The sequence below is a fragment of the Zosterops lateralis genome, assembly GCF_965231275.1.
Source record: "Zosterops lateralis genome assembly, chromosome: 1".
Taxonomy (NCBI): domain Eukaryota; kingdom Metazoa; phylum Chordata; class Aves; order Passeriformes; family Zosteropidae; genus Zosterops; species Zosterops lateralis.
This window is the reverse complement of record NC_139762.1, coordinates 24,520,609-24,540,675: the sequence shown is the minus strand read 5'-3', so window position 1 is coordinate 24,540,675 and position 20,067 is coordinate 24,520,609. Positions and strand designations below refer to the sequence as shown.

The following is a 20,067-nucleotide window of genomic DNA, read 5'->3' as shown; positions in this document are numbered from 1 at the left end:
AACTTGGGGTGTGCACTGTTTCTAATGCAGAAACCATGACTAGTTAGGACTACATAACTCTGGCAAATAGCAATCCAAGTGGATCAGACTGTAAATTCTTCTTCAAAGACAAACTGAAAGTGAATTAGAGTCAGAAATGGTTTACTCAATTACAATATGTATTGCTAAGATAACATAACCCATTTTATATAATTAAATGGGGAACTAGCAGCCTAGTAACTGGATTTATCTAAGGAATCACTTTACATACACTGAGAAATAGAACGACAATTTGTAAAGAAGCTCAAACCATGAACTTTTATGATGAGTTTAAAACAAATTGACTTTAGTCTGCAGTTAAAAGCTGCAGCCCAGCTCTAGAACTACAATTCACTCTGCAGCATCTGTGATTCTTTCTGACATTACAGTCAACCTGGATCTTACTGCATGAGCCCATTTGCTTCACCTTCTTGAAACTGAAACTTTTTAAACTGGTGTGTCTATCTCTAACACCACTGTATAGCCCCATGTAGTGACATGAAGGCAGAAACAGGCACAAGACTCCTTGCTCAAATCCCTTGTAAATCTGACGTCTAAGTTTGTAAATACCAGACATTGAAATATGTTGGAAACTTGTTACTAAAGTTTTCTTCTGTTTACCATTTCTCTACCAGAAACAATCTTTCTTATGTCAAATCATTTTATGTGCGTGTTTTTCACCAGCTTTTTTCAGAGGTCATTCAATGCTAATTTCTATCTCCCATTTTCTCGTATGACGTGCACGTTTGTCCTCTATTGTATAATAATGTAATTAAAAAGATGCTTGAAAGCAAATGTCTCATCTTGAGGAAGGATAGATAGAACAACTGCAAGTCAAATGCCCATAGGCAGAATTTATCATGAAGTTGGATCAAGTAAGTGGCACTAAAATGAGAGAACAAGAGCAACTTATATAGTCCTTTGCAATTAGTTTCTTTGTCAAATCTGAAAGAATAAAAACTTGACAATCAAAAAGCAATAGTAACACAGACCTAGGAGACAGCCTGATACTTGTTTACAAATAAATCACATCACAAGAGGCTCTAAATCAATCTTATAACCATGATTTATGTTGGATGAAAGAAAGAGCAAGACAACAGCTATATGTGATTCAGTTACCATGTATAGAGTTAGCTGGGTCTGAGTATACTCCAGCTAGCAAGGACTGCATGACTAGTTAGGACTTGCTTCCCTGGTGAAAATCAGTAGGTACGTAAATATTTTCTAAGCACATGTTGAAGACAAACTGCTGGTGTGGAGCTTGAGGAGCTGTAACAACATGGGGCAGAGGAAAGAGAAGGTATAGGAGCAAGATTCAGCCTGTGGTACTGGAGGTTAAGTATGGGCATCTAACAGCAGCATCCTCTTAACTCCTCTCACTACTGAGTAGGGAACCAGAGAGGCAGGAGCTTAAATAAAAGCATAGAAAATGGCATCAGGAAGATGAGTTTTTACTCATTAGAAGCTCAAGAAACTCAGGATGATCTGTATACTAACAGAATGAAAGGATTGGATATTAGAAATAAAAAGCCACTATCTGAACTTCTAGAAAGGACTACTGAAAGAAGATTTTTCGATTCAAGGGGGTGCATAGCTGAGGCTCGGGAATTGAAATGACAAACTTTAAATGAGAATTCTCAGACAATACCTGCAAACTTGTCAGATTACAACCAGCAAACAAAATGTGAGAATAATAGAGAAGGTGATGCTATATGCCTTTTTAAAAAATAACCCCCAAACAAATAAACTCTATCAAGAAATACTAGTGGAATACAATTCTGTAATTAAACAACAACAAAAAAAGCTCTGGTGAACAACCTAAAACCATAACAATAAAAGTAACGTGGCTACTAAGAATAAAAGTGCTGCAAGGAAGAAAACACAAAAATAAAGGGAAGTTTTATTTTGTCACTGCATCTCCCAAGTGTATTTAGAAAATATGTAAGCTAATAAATGACACTTAAATTAAAATTTCAGACTACATAGGTGACTGGATAACAGACAAAACAGTCAGCAAACACGAGAGGAGAAACAACTCCTGACTTTGTTCGGAGTAGTCTGCAAGACCTAATTCAAAATAGTACTGTCAAAGAACCGCTCATTAACAATTCCCAAGGATTCATTAAACTTGCAGAAGCGGTAAAAAGACAAGAAATCCACTGCCCACTTTCAAAAAGCAGTACTAAATCAGTCAAGAAATTCACTGTCTACTTTCAAAAGGAGAAACTAAGTAAGTGTGGAAAAAATTTTCAGAAACATCAGAAGAATCTGTGAAGAGAGACAAACAGGACAAAATCATAAGGAAAAAAAGAAGCTGAAGTTATGTCCAAATGAAGAATATGTAAAGAACAAAGTCTGGGAAAGGTAAATGCAAAATCCCAATAAAGAAGTCTCTGACAGTTTTTTAAGCTGTATACCATATGCATAAAAACTCAGAACAAATAATTTTAAACCATCACACAGTAAATCTTTCAATGTTTTTATAAAGTTGGCTGCTGGACGAAGTGTAAAAGCAGTCTCATATAACATAGAGCAGAAATGTGGCACGAAGTGCTGGATTCCCTGCGGATGTACCACACTCACTTTATGAAGGACACAAAAAAAAGTCTTTCAAATTGAAATCTCAGCCCAAGAGGTTCTAGAAAAATCAATAAACCAAATCCTCATATAAATACCCAGCACCATACTTATCTTATATTCATGAGTTCTAATGAAACCAAAATATGAAACTTCTGAAGTATTTACTATAATATGCAGTTTACTGCATCTGTCACGGTATGAAATTAGAAGATTGCAAAAGTAACACCAATACTAAAAACAGCTCCAGAGAATGTCAGGAAAAACCATCAGGTTTTTACAGCAGAGAGAGGTCATCAGTGATGTCCCAGAGATTCTGGAACCTGACTGTTTAAGATATGAAGTTGTTATCTAGAAGAGAAGGTGAAAAAAAGAGGTGATAAACTTTGCTGATGATACTAAGTTACTGAGCATAGTTGGAATAAACATGAAATTATGAACAGAAGAAAAAAAGAAGTAAATTTCACATACAAATGCTGAACTGTGAAGTAATTGTTGCCATTGACAATACAAATCTTGCTGTTAGAACAGACAGACTTATGAAGATGTTAACTGTTTTTGAAAATGTTAGATATCTGTCTGCTCATGTTCTCTATATTAAATTACCAGCACAATTAAATACTAGTTCTCCTTACTTGATATAGTTTAAAAATAAATCTGAGGCAATATCTTCAAAAGTCATTCCCAATTACTCATTACTATTCACTACTTCCACAAACATTAAAAAAGCTAGACACTGTAAATTAAAGACATCAAAAATGTTCTTGAAACATGGACAGCATTTCCAGTCTCAGCTGCATAGCAAAATAAAAAGAGCCTCAATTTTCTCTCAGGTTGTTATTTCACTTCTCTTTACACATATAGGATGCCTATGCCTACCTTTTAAGCTTTTTTTCTGCTATTACAGTCTTGTAATTAATTCTGATTTTTATATGCCTACATGAGTCTTCCTCATGTTGAGGAGTTATTTTCATGAAGTTAATGTATATGTAATCTATTTCTTTCATTTTTCTCTACAGTGTTTGTTTTGGGCTGTTTATCTTTGCAATTTTTCCAACTGATGAAAAATAGAATTTAAAAGTTAATTCACTATAGCATATCAGATTCCCTCTCCCCTGAAAAAAAAGCTTTGTGAAACATTGTGCATGTCAGTTACTCATAATATACATAAAATTGTATATGAACTTTTACCTCAACACAGGTTTTCATCCCTGAGGCAGCAGCATAGTGCAAAGGTGTATTTTTTTTGTTATCAACAGCATCAATGGCTGCTCGTTCATATTGTCCTTCATCCAGCTTTGCCCCCTTCCACTTCAGGATCATTTGCAGACAATCAGCTCTTCTGCAGTCGTCTTCTGAGGGTCGTGTCAGGCGGGGATGAAGAGCTCCCTCTGAGATCATGATCTGAGGTCCCATACACAGTAAGTGCATAGATGTCTCATTGTGCACGTTCCTTTTATTTGGGTTACCGTCTCGAACAAAAAGGAAAGTCCTGCAACAAGGGGAAAAAAATAGAAGAAAACTAATTAGCACACAATTCCATTCATTTCTTTCAAGTGGGAATGGTGGATTATGACAACTCTCCCACTTGCAAAGATTTTGATTATCTGTGTTAGTGACAAATGTTCTATAACAGAGAATTACTACTGGACAGCTCTCCTCCATTTCTCTTAGGAGTTGAGAGCCAAGATCTGGATGGATTATTGAAACATCACTAAGTACTATATACAATTACTTTGTCAGTGTATGAGAAAGTTTATTCTATAATTCTGTGCTGCATTGTGATAAATGTTATTAAGGCACAAGATTGATGAAATAGGTACTTTATTTCTTCACCTCTGTCCTGAATAGTAGTGCATCTGGTAGTTTGCAAATAGATAATGACAGAGCAATTTGTTAAAAATTCATTCTCCTTTGCTGTATCTTTAAGTCAGACGTAGATGCAGCCCTTACTACTTCTTAAAATATTATAAATACTATTCCTGCCAGCACTGCATGCATTGAGGAATGACTACTGACTTTTTCAATACAGAAGTGCAACATAATGCAAACTTTCTCCTATATAGGTGACAGAAACTGGCAAGAATTTAAATATACCCTTGAATGCTTTAGAGGCAGTTCAAAGTCAACAATATTACCAGCAAAAAGAATCACCTTAGAAGTGAAAGGGGAACAACAGGCTGATTCTTAGAATCGCAGCTCTGAATCCTAACAACACCTGAGACAATGCAGCTCCCTTGCTGCCTCTTGCCAGCAAGGATTATAGACGTTACAATCCAGATCTGAAATGGAAGAACTAAGACGAATCACACAAGCCCCATGCATCTGTATGTGCTTTAGCTTTTCGAGGTATGCTAAAACACTTTTTAATTAAGGGAGAGTAAATGGCAGGCAATGGCAGAGAGGAAAGATCACCTCATTGAAGGAACTGGGATCAGAGAGACAACAATGGTAAAAGAGCTTTGTGCGAAGGGAGGAAGAACAGGTATTGTTCCCTCAGGTTCCCAGAAAGGTAATACCAGGCTAAATCTGAAGCATGGCACACGCATTCAAGAAGTCACTGCAAAAATGCCTGCACTGTTCCCATAAACACACATAAAGCCCACACAAGTCACTGTATGCCTCCTCTCCAGGCTGTTCCCTCACTCCAAACACTTTGCAAATATGAAAAAACCAGTTATTCTGGAACTCCATTAAGTTAGTGCAGGGGAACCTGGTTCCACCCTCCCTGACCACACCCCTAAGACTAATGAAAAACAGTTTCAATCACTTTCAGGCAGCTCAGCCACCTGAAAGCAGGTGCTGCCTACCCACAAAATCAGACAATATTGCTCGTGGTGAAGAGTTTTGAGAAGAACTTGACAAACTTAATCAATATGACAAAAAAAAGTTATTTACCTCAGTTACTGCCTTATACTATAGTTACAAGTCTAAATGCCATCTCCTCTTTCTGTTGTCCTTGAATACATACCACCTTTCTCTCTCTCAGAGTTCACTCCTGCTTTGTTCAGGACAAAGAATAATCCTGAAACTATTTTATTAATAAAGGAAGAGGTTGTACAGGGTAGACAGGAATTTCCCTTTCAGATATTATTGAAAATAGTCTGGACAAGTATTTCAGTACAAGAAACTAGGCACAGATGATCTGGTCCTGCAATGGAAGAATGTCTTGATAGCTGTTTGGTCAGTTGGATTTCTGTCCTTTCTTCGTCCTGAAAATCTCTGAGTGATTTGAATTGAAAATAAAGCTTATTACTAAAACACCAATCTTTTAAATATGTGGCAACTAAGTATTCAGAGGAAAACACGGAACAGTCTCCTCTATGGTGCCCCATTTTGGCAACAAAAAATGTTCCTTAGAGAAATCTCTCTTTCATTCCACAATAGCTGACATGATAGATGCATTTGTAAGGAAATATGAATATGCCAAACTTGAGATTAAAGATCTTGTAAAAAAAAAGTCACAGCATATTTTGTTTGCTTGAGGTTTTTTGTTTGTTTTCAGAGGGAAGGGATTTAGCTACACAGCCAAAATTCTTCAGAGCCAATTACATGAAATGGTAAGACTAACCAGTATCAAACACTACCCAAACTGAATCTTCTTGTTTGAATTAGCTTTACATAGTATGAATCTAGAGACCGAAAGGAAGTAGGAGAAGGAAGGTGGGAAAGTCAGAGACAAAAAGAAAGAAATGGGAAGGAGAGAGATAAGAAGATAGGGACAAGAAGATAAATTCTATAGAGACCCTTGGATATGATCAGCTCTTCAGCATAAGGGGAAGTCAAGCCAAACCTGAAAAGCCCAGCCAAACCCATGACTTAAAAGTTCAGAGATGACTACCATCCAAAAATGGCCAAATTAATACATTTTACATCCACAAATTCATTACTCAACAAGGCTCCATTTTTAACAGTGATATTTGGTGCATAAGACTTTCACAGAGCACTGCTGTAGATCCCTGCAATTTGGCTCATAATTTCAGGGGTATAAGAAGCTAAATTTTGCCTGGAAATGTACTGATAGAGTGAAAATATGCATTGCCTATGGGAAATATCACTTAACCACAAGGCAGACAGACTTTACTCTAGTTGCAGTTTCCAGATTTTGCTTCAATCTGTAGCACTTTGCAGAATCCAAAATTGAGGTGACAAAGGCATCATAAAAGTGTTGAAAAAGTGACAAAAAGGAAAGGGCTGTAACATTCACACCTACTACTATCTGTATTTGCAAAAAAGCAGCAAGAAACTCAAGATCACAAGGCTGGGAACTTGAATAAGGAACAACTGGGACATGTCCTCACTTTGGGAAACTAACAACAGAACTAGTTTTTCAGGTTTTGATAAAATCTTTAATGTTTGGGGCATGAAAACCACCATATTTACAGTTTCTTTCTCTCTCTAAACAAATGCTATCTATATTTTAGCTATATATAGATACACATTGCTGGAACGAGAGGATCTTTAAGGTCTCTTCCGACCCAAACCATTCTGTGATTCTATGCTCTATTTATATGCATTAAAAAAACATACAAAAATGCACCCATGTGTGGAAAAATAAAGCAAGATTTAAAAACTGGTGTAAAATGAAATGATAAAACTAATTCTGACAGCTGGAGGCTAAAACATATCTGAATATGTTCAAAGACAGTGAAAGTAACAAATTTTGAGAGCAAAGCACTTACATATACTGTGTAAAGTACACAAAAAGTTGCACTGTTGCTTTAAACAAGACAAGGAAGGCACTAGAAAAAGATGAGCTGCAGCAACAGGACAAACTACACAGGATTCCCTTTCACAACATCCCATCTACTCTTGGCTTGTAAGTACAGCTTGCTAAAGAAAGTTACACTGCAAACTCTAGTGCAGGTATGAACCTAAAGCTCACAGCTTTAAGAGAAGTATGAGTATTAACAGAAGAATTTTAAGAGCATTAAGAGAAGAAGAGGAAAGCCATGAGTTACAACAACATATAGAAGAGCCAAGTCGTGTTACCCAGTAATTTAAAACTCATTTGCAATGAATTAATTCATACAATTACTGAATCATTCAGCTTTCAACACAGTAGGCCAATACTGACACATTCAACTCTTGAATAACTATGAAAAGTACTTTTCACTAAAAGTACTTTCCTCTCAAATATACTATAAGAAAACAACTACAGTGTACTAGTAACCACTTTAAGAAATCTTTTTAGTCATTACCGTTTTAAATAATTTTGTGAAGAGTATTGTTTTTTACCTGATGTTGAAAGCCACATCTAATAAATATAATTATTGGTATTTTTATTCATTATACAGTGCTAGAAAGTTATCTATTAGTATTTAAAAGTTTCTTCTCTGTTTCACTAAGATTCTTAAGCATTTCTTACATTAATCTTTACATTTGTTATACCACAGGCCAAAGAAAAATTATGCTTTATTTATGGTTCCTATGACTGTTAGGAGGAACAGCAAAACAGAGATTAAATAATTCCTAAAGCAAAAATATATCAATTATATCTGTAAGTTTCTTGTAACCAGAACACTATTGGTTTTATTTACAAGTTACTTAAGTTTGGCATTCCCTTGGACAGTCAGGAATACTGTTTCCAAGATCCCATGCCTCTTCTGGCTTTTATTTCAATATTCTGAGTGGGATTTCAAAAGAAATAAAGCTGAATGCCAGATCAGTAGTGGCTTCCACTGAAGCTGGCTACTTACCAGCAGCTTTTGTGACAGTTCTCTGTAAAGCAAAACCCGTGTGATTTGCATCTCTGTTTCTAGCCCTTTCTTATACACATCTCTTGATGGCTAGAACCAATTCTCAAACACAGATGGCATCCTTCCAGCTTTGTCTCCAAGTCCTTCCTTAGAACATGGATTTTTTATGAGACCATCCACACTGATTTCTCTTCTCACATAATTGTTGACTATTATTTTTGGATTAGTCTCAAACAAATGTAAGAGGAAATAATAAACATGAAACTACCAACAAGTGTGTTCATTGTCACCTTTTAAACACACAGATTTGTATTTCTGCATGGGACACCTATCTTTGTATCAGTTTGTAAATGACCTGGCAGTGTATGATATCTAGTGTTGATATCAGTTATATAGCAATAATGAAGAAATTACACAATAAATATTATCAAGCTTTACATCATTTCTATTTCTTAAAAACCATAAATGTATTACAGAAATTGTCTCATCTTTATCTATCCCTCCATAAAAATGTTTTCAATTTGTATGCCACTTTATCTTTAATAACATTAATTTTAATTTACCTTACACATCCCCATGATGTAACTTTATTACATTAAACTGGAAACAAAAAAAGTGTGAATTAAAAAAACCCAAATCATCCATGATTCTGTACCTTGGCCAAAAGGAAAACTGGGTCTATATAGAATGTCACTTAATATTTTGCTTGTATTTTGCATTTTTATATAAAAATTAGTGAGTTATTTCTGAAAAATTTGAACCAACAGATCTCTCTGGTGAGGAAGCCAATGTGCCTCTAACCCCAGGGTGAAGTGAAGCATTTGACACAATGATTCAGTATTTACCAATCAACTCCATGGAGTCACAAACTCTACCTGGCAACAAAATTAGTTGAAATAAAGATATGGTCATTCTGGTTGGCAAGGACCAAAGCTGTACTCCTCTATAACCCAAATAAAATTTTACTTTGCCTGTGGTAAAATGTTCATGACAGCTCTACTAAGGAGAAGAGACAACACAGAAAAGAAACCTTTAATAGTGTACTGCATCAATAGATCTCATTTCACCAACCAGTAACAAAGCAGTCTTACTCTGCAATGTGTGATTTCCACCAAGGAAAGGAAAATTAGAACAATTTCCTCTGGGTGCAAAAAACCCCAGTGGTTAGAAGAAGCAGGCTGTGCTGTGAGCAACGAACTCATAAGCATCATGTATCTTTAACCAACTAAGGTTAAAATAATCAGAGGTCAGATAGAAAAAAAGTCAGCTTTAAGACCTGAAAACACAGCAGCTGACTGGCTTTTGATCTTTGCTTGTAGGTCAGACTATGATTAGGATAAAGTCTACCTCCTGTTTTGCATTTTGTGAGGAAGTCATGAGGAACACCAGGGCAGATACCTTGGGAGGCCACACCCATCTGTTCAGTGAGAACTGCTTTTAGGTGAGATTTTGAGCTTTAGGGAAAGAAAACCAAGGATGTCAGGTCTGAGACATCAGACTGCCTTATTGTACTTTAGAAAACAGTGCCCAACTGGGTGGCAGCCTTTGAGGAACATAGTAAATGTATTGCTGCTACATGACATCTGTAGCTGCTCGCCTAAGTGTCTCCTCTGTTTTTTTCTGCCTTTGGCAGTTTTCTTCAGGATTTGGTCACAGTAAAATTTGATCACTTTTAAAGGCTTCCTATTTTTACTGTTTCTCCATCATCTTGACTGCTTTTTAGACTGACTATGCTGAAAATGACCTTATAAATTACTATTTTCTACCACCCAGTCAGATGCTCTGCTACTGAAATGAGGGGCACTTCAGTTCACTTGGCCCTCTTGTTTCTTTATAAACATATCCACAAAGCCCTGTGAGATCATATTCTTCATTTATTATTCTCCGTCATCTAATCAAGAGCTCCCTTCAGTATTTCAAATTCCAAGGAATTTGAAAGGTGACCAAGATTTAACCACACCAAATAACTAATCTAAGAAGGACCTCACAGAACCAATTCAGCAGCTGAGTGCAATGACAACAAAGCAATTGCATAAACACCAGTGCTCCCACTTGGACAGGTTCAAACACTGCACAGATCATTCACCACACATCACAAAAGGAAAACACTATACCACAAGCAGTTATCTCCCCCAAGTACATTCATGTCTCATATTGTAAAACCGTCAAAATGTTCAATTTACAACTTAGCAGGTGCTTTCAATTTTACATATTTCATATAATTTAATATAAGGATTAGATTCATCTTCTCAGCTCTGGTGACCTACAGTGCAGACAACTACAGCTGATCCAATTCTCTTAAATTCCCTTGAAATCAATGGGAAGAAACAGGCACTTCTGACATATACTTAATTTATAATATTTTATCGTCACCTTCACAATACATGAATTGTGCTGTTGCCTTCACTAATTATTCTGACTAGATTTATTATCTATGTCCATATTGACTATAAAGGAGACCTAGTAGGAATAATACCAGTGGAGACATATTTACTTCTCTGAATAAAATTAATTTAAATAGAAGTATATTTGAAATAGTTATCTATATAATTGTTGATAGTTAAAAACAAGTTTGCTTTTCTGTTGCTCGAAGTGAATGATCTAGACAATGACATTCTAATAAATTATTCAAATGAATAATTTAGGTCTATTTGGATCTCAAAGTTAAAATATTTACGGAATTTCTGTCTGTCAAAACAGTGAAGTAGCCTCTTTTTGATTTCCATCTCCATTAAAAAAATTATCAAAAATTCAGAGCAGCTTCAACCCTATTAGAAAACAAGCAACTACAGCACTTCTCTAAAGCCAGATGACCTGCAAAGAGCAGGGGTTTTGTCAATACTTTTCCTTAACATATATTTTTGCAGCAAAAAGTCCTGTAATATCCTTTAAACTTCAGAGAAATCTTGTTCTGAAAAACAGTCCACACACATGTCCCTCAAAATCATCCAAAACTAATTTTTAACATGACTGCAAATGGACGAAAAGCCAACAAAACCTGGCATGGGAAGAGACATTCCTGAATGTGCTGTGACGAATGCAACATTCCCTCTGGGGTCAACAAGTTTTCTGGCAAATTCACTCTCCATAACATACTGGTAATATCAGAAACTTTTTTTAATTGCGTTACAATTGCTTGGACCAGTCCTTATTGAAACCTCTTACACAGCCAGAGGAGAAGGGGACTGTGGCTGAAATTCCAAGAGATGCATATTTAGTTCAGCCTAGAGGAAACCACCACCATTTTGATGTTCTTTGTTGGTGTTCTTCTGAAGTGGAATATATTTACCAAATTATAGCAGTGAAACAAGAGATATTTCCTATGAACAAGTCCCAGGCATATTTACCAATGTTTCTCTCTGAGTGGCTTAGCTATGCCTTCATTGCCAGAGCTGTTTTACCCCTATTACTGAATGGCAGACATCAAGAATGTTAAAAGAAGTGGGTTTTTTCTTCTTTTTCTTTTGTTTCAGCAATCACCTCAACTTCCAGAATCTCTGTAACAAGAAAGTCTTGTTTTTCTTGTTCTAGGAAAAAATGAGCTTCATAAACCTGTCCTGTCTCCCCACAGTTCCATGTTTCTGTCATCTTCTCCTCCTCCCTCTTCAGGCCAGGACCAGCAGCAACTGCTACAACAATCCACTTTTGGCTTGAATACTCACAAAGTGCTCAGATATAGCAGTATGAAACACACAATGAGGAAAATCTGTCACTGATCCAAAAAGCTTCCCAGCAAAGCTGCAAAACTGAAAGTCGCACCACATATATTGCAAAATGACAGTTTATCTAAGAGGCTTTTTTTTTCCTTTCAACGTCAAGCAAGTCCTCGTGATTTCCAGTCACTCCATCTCAACCAGCCTCTGGAAAGTCTGTTCTCTTGTCATAGCTCAGGAGTGGTTCACCAACAGCCAGCCAGACTCTAGTGAGTAACTTTCCACATTGATAGCAATTCTTTTAAAATAAGCAGTCAGATGGTCTAAACCATACCTTAGGAAAAAAAAAAAAAAAAAAAAAAAAAAAAAAAAAAAAAAAAGCCTGAGGGCATTGGATATGCTTGATCATCTAAAGACTGTGTTTTTTAATGAAAACATGTTTCCAGTGTGCTTTGTCTGTAATATTTTTACATCTATTTAGGGAGTGAGATTTAAACTATCTTCTTGAATATGAATCTTCTGTCAATATTTTAATTCATACAGAAACCTGATAAATATTTGTAGTAGAATGAGACCAGTGTGGATGTTGTATGCAGCTCTCAAAATCCTTATGTGGGGTGCTTCATGAACTGCTCCAGTGTGGGTTCTTCCACAGGGTACAGTCCTTCAGAAACACACAGCTGCAGCATGGGTCTCCCAGAGGGTCAAGGTCCTGCTAGAAATCCTGCTTCTGTGTGGGCTTCTCTCCACAGGCTGTGCAGCTCCTGACAGGAACCTGATCTGGTTTGGGCTCTCCATGGGCTGCAGGCTCCTTCAGGGCACATCCACCTGTTCCAGTGTGGGATCCTGCAGGGGCTGTGGGTGGATCTCTGCTCCAGGTGGATGTCCAGGGGCTGTGGGAAGACATCCTGCCTCACCACCGTCTGCACCACGGGCTGCAGGGGAATCTCTGTTCCAGTGCCTCGAACACCTTTTCCCCCTCCTTCTCTGGCCTGGTGTCTCTGCAGGGCTGTTTCCCTCACACACTTTTTAAACTCCTCTTAGAGTGCTGCATTTTTCATCTTTTCCTAGGTACATAATCACAGAGGTACCAACCAGCATCACCAACAGTCTCAGCTGTGGCCAGTGTTGGGGCTGTTTTGGAGCTGGCAGAAGCTAGTTGTGCCTGGTGTGGTGCCCACTGATCTCTTCTCACAGATGCCAACCTCAACAGCCCACTGGTACCTTGCCCCATGAAATCAGTACAGCACCCTTCTGTCAACTCCTCCTGACAGGTGTCATAGCTGGGGGCTGAGGGTTATCCTGTGACAGCCTTGGAGCAGAGGCTCCTCTCTCCTGATGAGCTTGCTGGCCTGAGATCAAATCTTCGAAAATTCTTGTTTGAGCTAATTAGTTGTGGTCAGCAATTTTTGGTTTTTAAACATTAAATGCTATGTTAAAACAAACTGGTATGTCAGGTAAACATTATTCAGGGCTGCAGACCAAGTTATACATTAATGGAATGTCGACAATGTTCTGTTTTTTATTTCAACATTCCTAGTATACTAAAGTTCCCTATGATACTCATTAAAATGATCAAGAAACAATCCTAGCATTTTAACAAATTCTTGCTGAATCTAGTGAAAAGAAATTAACAGCAAATTTTCCAATTTTTACAGCTTGATCCTGTTTCTGGGCTGTAAATGTTGGATGAAAAGTGCAGCAGCCAGATGACTCAGATACTTGCTGCATAATTACTGTGCAGCTCGAAATCATTGAGAAATTTTTGTTGGCTTAAGTTTCTGCCAGTAGACTTCATGCTGGATTAAACTAAGTTTGCCCAGGTTGGGAGTTTTGCTTTGTGACCTTTTCACCTCTTCTCCAGTTTATTATTTCCTTCTGAGATCATTGCTGGGATGTCCCCAACTCCCTTTCACTGCAAACTTGACGCCTGTGCTTTCACCGTGCCTTTGGCCAGTCACAGCACCCGTACATGTGCAAACAGGGAATTTGTCTCTTTGCCTCAGCACTGCTAGATAGGATATTTCTAAACAGCCCAGAATATCTCTCTCAGTGCATTCTGTAATGGAAAAGATGTATCAACTGCACCACACTCCTCTATTTTGAGGAAATCTCACACAGTAAACTGTAAACACAAGTCAGTCCATATCCACCTACAATAATACAAATCTCAGCTTATAAAGAAAAACTGAATTATACAGTATGCATATAAGTAAACACTAGAGCTTGTAGTTAGTGTTGCTACAGATTCCCCAATATTTAAAATGTTTTATGAAGAGATAAACATAAAATATTATACTACTATGGACATCTCATAATTGTAAATTTCTCTCAAAATACAAAGAGAATGAAATTAATTTATTTTTAGGTACTGAACTTTATCAGTAAATCAAAGCATTCCTTTTAATAATCAGCTCATTTAACTCCTGCTATATCGAGGATTTTCTGCATCAAAAAGAAGCGGCTTAACTCCAAAGCACTTGTGTCCTTTCTGCTATCAACTTAGCAAATAGACACACTGTAAGGCCTATATTTATTCACTTTTACTACTTTGTTTAGAAAAAAAGGCTAAATGTATGTGCAGCACATCTTAGAGAGAAGCCATTAGAAAGACATCAGAAAAGTTAATAGTAAAAAAAAACTTCAGTAAATTACTCCTCACAAGTGCTTCAATTTTAACAGTCTGGGTTTTCAGAATCAGATTCCAGCAGATAAAGGCATCTACCCTATGTTTAGGGACAAAAAATGTATTACTAACCCTTGACTCAAACAAGGCAAAGGAATGATTATTTTGATCATTAGTTTGCAATGTGTTTAAAAAAAAAAAAGTTGCCTTGTGAGACTTAGATGTTGAAGGTCCTATGTAGCTAGTAGCAAAACAGCATTTCTAAAAGAATTTTTTTAAAAAATACAAAGCGGTTATTTGAGATCCCATCATAATGATGCAATATGAGTTAACTAATGCACTGCTAAGAAGTCAGTAATTTTGACTATTTCTTTTCATATGCGCGATTTCATCTGTCCTTGTTGTCTCAATGAGGCTGTAATTTCTTAAAAGGTATTTTCTTGAGAGAAATACCCTGAAAATCTCAGAGGAAAAAAATCACATGGAAAGTGTAAGTAAAAACTGGACGCTATTTAAAATTCATTTTAGTTAACTATTTTTTATAATTCAAGAATAAGGAATCAGGGAAAAAATAAAAAGTGTCAGTGATGAAATGAAAACATCAAATTAAAAATAAAAATACAGAATACATAGAGAAGAAAAGTATTTAGCCAAAATTGAAGTAAACAAGGAATTATAAAGTAAAAAAATGGTTAGATGAATCTAAAACACTGAGGAAAAATTTATGGTGAGAGGCCAGAAAGCTAGTAAAATTACAGCATACAAGGTACAAAACAAATCTTACGAATATTACAGGCCCATTTAGACATAAACACAAAGATGAAAAGAATATTACCAATGACACAGTTTATTATTTATTTCTGTTCTGTTTCCTAATCATAAAAAGAGGATATTTATGAAATTCTCTCTAATAGTGCTTACTGAGGAAGAGGTTTAGCAATGTCTGCCCAGTACTACCTTCACAAAATACCAGACTGAGAATGGTTTGTGTCTGCAATGTCTGGACATGGGTAAGATGTTAATCTTTAATTGATCTTAGAGCACTGACAAAAATATGAAAGAATAAAAATAGCTAATATTAGGGATTGCTGTACATGTTGACTGCAGCAATAATAAACTTACTTATTTTTCAAGATGTTCACTGTTATTATCCAACACAAAAGATAAAAGCTGCCTGAATAACACAACAATAAATATATATTGTACCATCTAGAAGTAGCTACAATCAGTGTGGTATCCACACAGCTTTGCAAACAGATTACTTGAAGACAGGAAAACACATCAAGAATGGTGGAACAGTCATGATTTTCAAAGAACCATAGTATTGGAGTTTTGAGGAAGCAAGCTAAAACTGTCCCAGACTAATGTTACAAGAAAGGAACAGATATTGAAATAAAATTAAAGACTGTTATATCAACCTGTGATTACAGACTAATTTGGATGTTTTCTATTACTGCTTGAACTTGTTGCAAATTCTGTCTGCGCAACACACACAAGCACATATATGTGTACACCTATGCACATGCACATCAGGTTTTATAACCTGCTGACTCTCTTGCATTTGCTATGTCAGTTTTTCACACCCAAGCCAAATTTCAAAGGCTGCTTACCCCAGGATACGATTCATTCCATGCCTAGCAGCATAATGGAGCGGAGTATTGTGCTGGTACGTTTCTCCATAAGAAGTATTTGGGTCAAGAGTTTCTTTTAGTTGAGGGTTGCTCTCATAGATTTGGCAGGCCAAGTTTTCATCTCCATTTATAAGAGCTTTGCGGAATTTGGTGGTTGTATTTCCCATGTTGCTATCCTAGCTATCAATGGCACTTCTTCCTTTCCCCTTCATCCACTTGTTGTATGGTTCTGTAACATGCTTCACAGCCTAAAAAAGACAAACAATATTCCTGTTATTCTGTAAAATACTTTTTCCTAGATGAAAAGAAAAAAATGCAGAGCTACAGCACTGTAAATAGGTAGGTGAAGAAGAAATACATAGTACATAAACTCTCCTCATGAATCTTCCCAGGTAAATGCACACAAATTCACAATACTTCACAGATCATTTCCCTGATAAAGTGTGGACTGACCTCCCTCTGCAAATATCTTCACTACCTATATTCTTTAAACATATGCAAAAGAAATGGCTAGTATCAACCTGTATTAGAAGACTAGCATGCACACTGAATTTCCATTAATAATAAATAAATAAAAATTAGACATTACTTCAAAATCAGAATAGATCTACAGCAAAATTTTTACACAAGGAAGAAAAATTCTTCAAAAACATGCAATAAAGCAGACATCAGTTTAACTTTTAATTAAAGAAAATTATATTACATTATGCTTGAAGCACCTGAGCTTGTGTAGGTGGATGTACACAGCACCCTTCTGTGCCAGTAAGATGAATGCTGATGAACACAGAAATTACCATGGCCTCATCTTAACAGGTCTGCTAAGCAGACTCTCTTAAACACCTAACCCCCATTACACTTAGATCTACAACGAGTATGTCCATACAAGGCCTGGCATTTGTACTGGCACAAACCAACTGCACCTTACAGTATTTTCCAGCTGCTGTGCTCCCCAGACTCTCACCTTGACCTCATGGAGGCAACCAGCAGACTGAGCTGCTAAAAGGGCAGAGAGAGCTTCTCTGCTCATGACATGGGACAGCAGGAGCTTATCCAGATGTGCAGATGAAAAGAGCACATGTTGATTTATGTCAGGGGACAGGCAGAGGAGTCAGCACTGGCTGTGGCTGGTAGCACAGTGAACCTTCTAGGGGGTCTCTTTTGTGCATGAGTCATCCCATCCACACTGCTCCATGCCAGACCTTTCATCCCACAAAGCACACACAGGAATCCAAATATGCCAGGCACAGCAGGTTAGGGGATTGAGACTATGTTGTGCACATAAAATCAGACAGGGCAGGAGCTGCCCAGTACCTTATATTCAACTTGTTGGGACTATTTCAAACCTACTATTTCTACACTGGCTTTCCAACACAGTTACTGATGCCCCTCCAGCCTCGTAGATGGATGAAACAGAGGGATCCAAGGGGTCTAGAGCTGCAGAGAATCCAAAGGAATCAGGATGTGGATAAAATTCACATTACAAGTAGTTGAGGAAACCTGGTGAACAGCTGCAGTGATACACTTCTGTTTCCCCAGAGCTATTGTCACCAGTTGTCTCACCAGCTAATCTCATCAGTGTGGTCAGGTCTATTCAAGAAGGAGGGAGGTGGCCTTGGTGGCCTTCATTTTAATCCTTTTTCCTACAAAACTGTGGTAAGATAGCCCTTATTTTGAGCTGTTGTGAGGTAACAACAACACTGCTGTATCAGCTGCCTCCACATACTAAATATGTTGTCTGAGACCAGAATTACCTAAAGATGAACCAAGCAGGCACTCATCCAAAAGCAAATGGACATCCTTCATATTTTTAGTTATATACACAAATCAAAACCTAGACTATTCAATCACACTACAGACTCTACAGCACTTTGTATCTTTCTGACATCCATATATTTTAAAATATAAACATGCAGATACTATGCAGATATAATATTTATATTCTTCAAGAAACTCACTGCGTGTTCACATTACTGTCAAAGCTCTCAGTGCCATAAATTAATCTATTTTCAGATACAAAATTAGTTGCATTGCTCTAAATACTGGGTAGTTCCATACTTTAGTCTACAAACTCTTTAGCGTACGAAGAAAACTTCTACACTCTTCTCAGTCAACCAGTAGTTCATATTACATTCAGCAGACAGGATCTCAAAAATAACTCGAAAGAATGATTTTCACTTAAGTTTAACAAGATTCATTTGTAGTATTATACTATCTGTCAATCCTTATCTACGAGCAGTAGCTCTCAAGACTATAAACTAAATTGGATGAGAACAAATGCCTAAAAGAGATCAGAATCGTCATGGAAATCAATAATGAAGATCCCACTAATGCCTATAACACTAAGAAGAGCACAAATAATTTGAAATCAGAACATAACAGCACCAATTTCCATGCATTTAGTTCTGGAAAGTATCACACAGATAACTTGCATCAGCTGCAGAACATGCTGCTTCTTGCCCAAACTGGAACATTAAACTTGGGTAGCGATGAATGAGAACACTTAGAGTGGAAGGAGATAAGATGGTGCCCCTCAGGCAAGTGAGAGAAATCTGGGACAGGGTGCTTCTGTTGAGGTATTGAAGATGAGATTTGAATGGATTTAGGGAGGGGTATGGAAATGCATGGGAGAAGTGAGGGTCTCTGTGGGGTGAGCTGAAAAGCTTGTTATTTTTGTACAGAAAAGAGAAAAATCATTATTTCTTTTGTACACCAAATAAAATTTATTTACTTTTGATGCATTATGGCTATATTAGAATGCTGTACAGTCATCAGCAACTACTAATATAAAAGATGTAAGCATGCTGCTCTAACTATTATGTACATTATCATATCATTTGGATATTTTAGAAATATGCAGACTGCACCATCTAAATCACTGAAGAAAGCAGTGACATCTGCTTTCTTTAAAAAATCTTACAGTCTATGTGTCCAATAAAGGGCTAAATAGGACACAGACATGATACAGAAAGGTGAATGAAATAAAAAGAGTAAAATACCTGTGTAAAAGGACCACACTCCGAAGGAAATGAATCTCAGTGAAAGGAAAGGGAGAATTTTATAAAGGATTATGAGATAGAGCTATGACATGGCTGTGAAAACACACAAGTGAACTCCAACACAGAACCAAGAATGAATGCAGAGGTATTGAAAATTTAGCAAAGGCTAATGTAAATATAGCCATCACATTACCAAAATAAAATTAAATATGATAGAATGGGGATAGTCAATGAAGGCCCTTCAGGTGATTGCAAACAGCTTCTATTTGATGTGATGGCAAGAAACCGATCTCTGGAAGAATGCAAGGAGTGAAGTGACAGGGTCAAAATTAAACAGAAAACAATCCTCTACTTTAAACACACAATATTATAAACTATATTAATGTCTGTCACCCTCATATAGTATCCACAAGGTCTTTCATCCATAACACTACAACAGGCATTAGCCTTTTATGCTTTGGAAATTTGGTGGGCCACACAGGTGGTGTTGGTTTTTTTTTTTTTTTTTTTTTTTTTTTTTTTTTTTTTTTTTTTTTGTTTTTTTTTTTTTTTGTTTTTTGTTTTCTGAATTGCAATTAAACAGATCAGCAAAAACACAGAAAGACAAGGGAGAAGCTGTCTCTGTACTCTGGCTCTAACAGTTGGCTCCCAGCATGTCTCGAAGTCCAGAAGAAACAAAGATGTGACAGCTGCTGCCTCTCTCAAGCTGCTGTAGCTGATGAGTGCCCTTCTGTAAAATATTCGAGATCTGCCCATTTGCAGTAGTCAGTTCATCTTCCAGCAAACAGCCCCACTGCATCTGCCACCAAAGCAATCTCTACCTCAGCTGAAGGAGAAAAAGGACAAAATATCAGCTGATGCAACAAA

The 20,067-nt window shown here is 36.9% G+C and overlaps 1 protein-coding gene across 4 annotated transcripts in view; it reads right to left on the bottom strand.

Moving 5' to 3' along the window:
• The window catches only part of ANKIB1 (ankyrin repeat and IBR domain containing 1), an 86,997-nt gene that overhangs the window by 38,126 nt on the left and 28,804 nt on the right, over positions 1-20,067 (bottom strand). For all 4 annotated transcript variants that reach the window (XM_083870636.1, XM_083870639.1, XM_083870638.1 and 1 more), the window contains 2 exons: positions 16,184-16,452; positions 3,787-4,087 (listed from right to left, as the gene is read on the bottom strand). In XM_083870636.1, coding sequence (XP_083726762.1) covers positions 3,787-4,087; positions 16,184-16,371 — 489 coding nt within the window. In that variant the 5' untranslated portion in view covers positions 16,372-16,452. The remainder of the gene's footprint in view (positions 1-3,786; positions 4,088-16,183; positions 16,453-20,067) is intronic.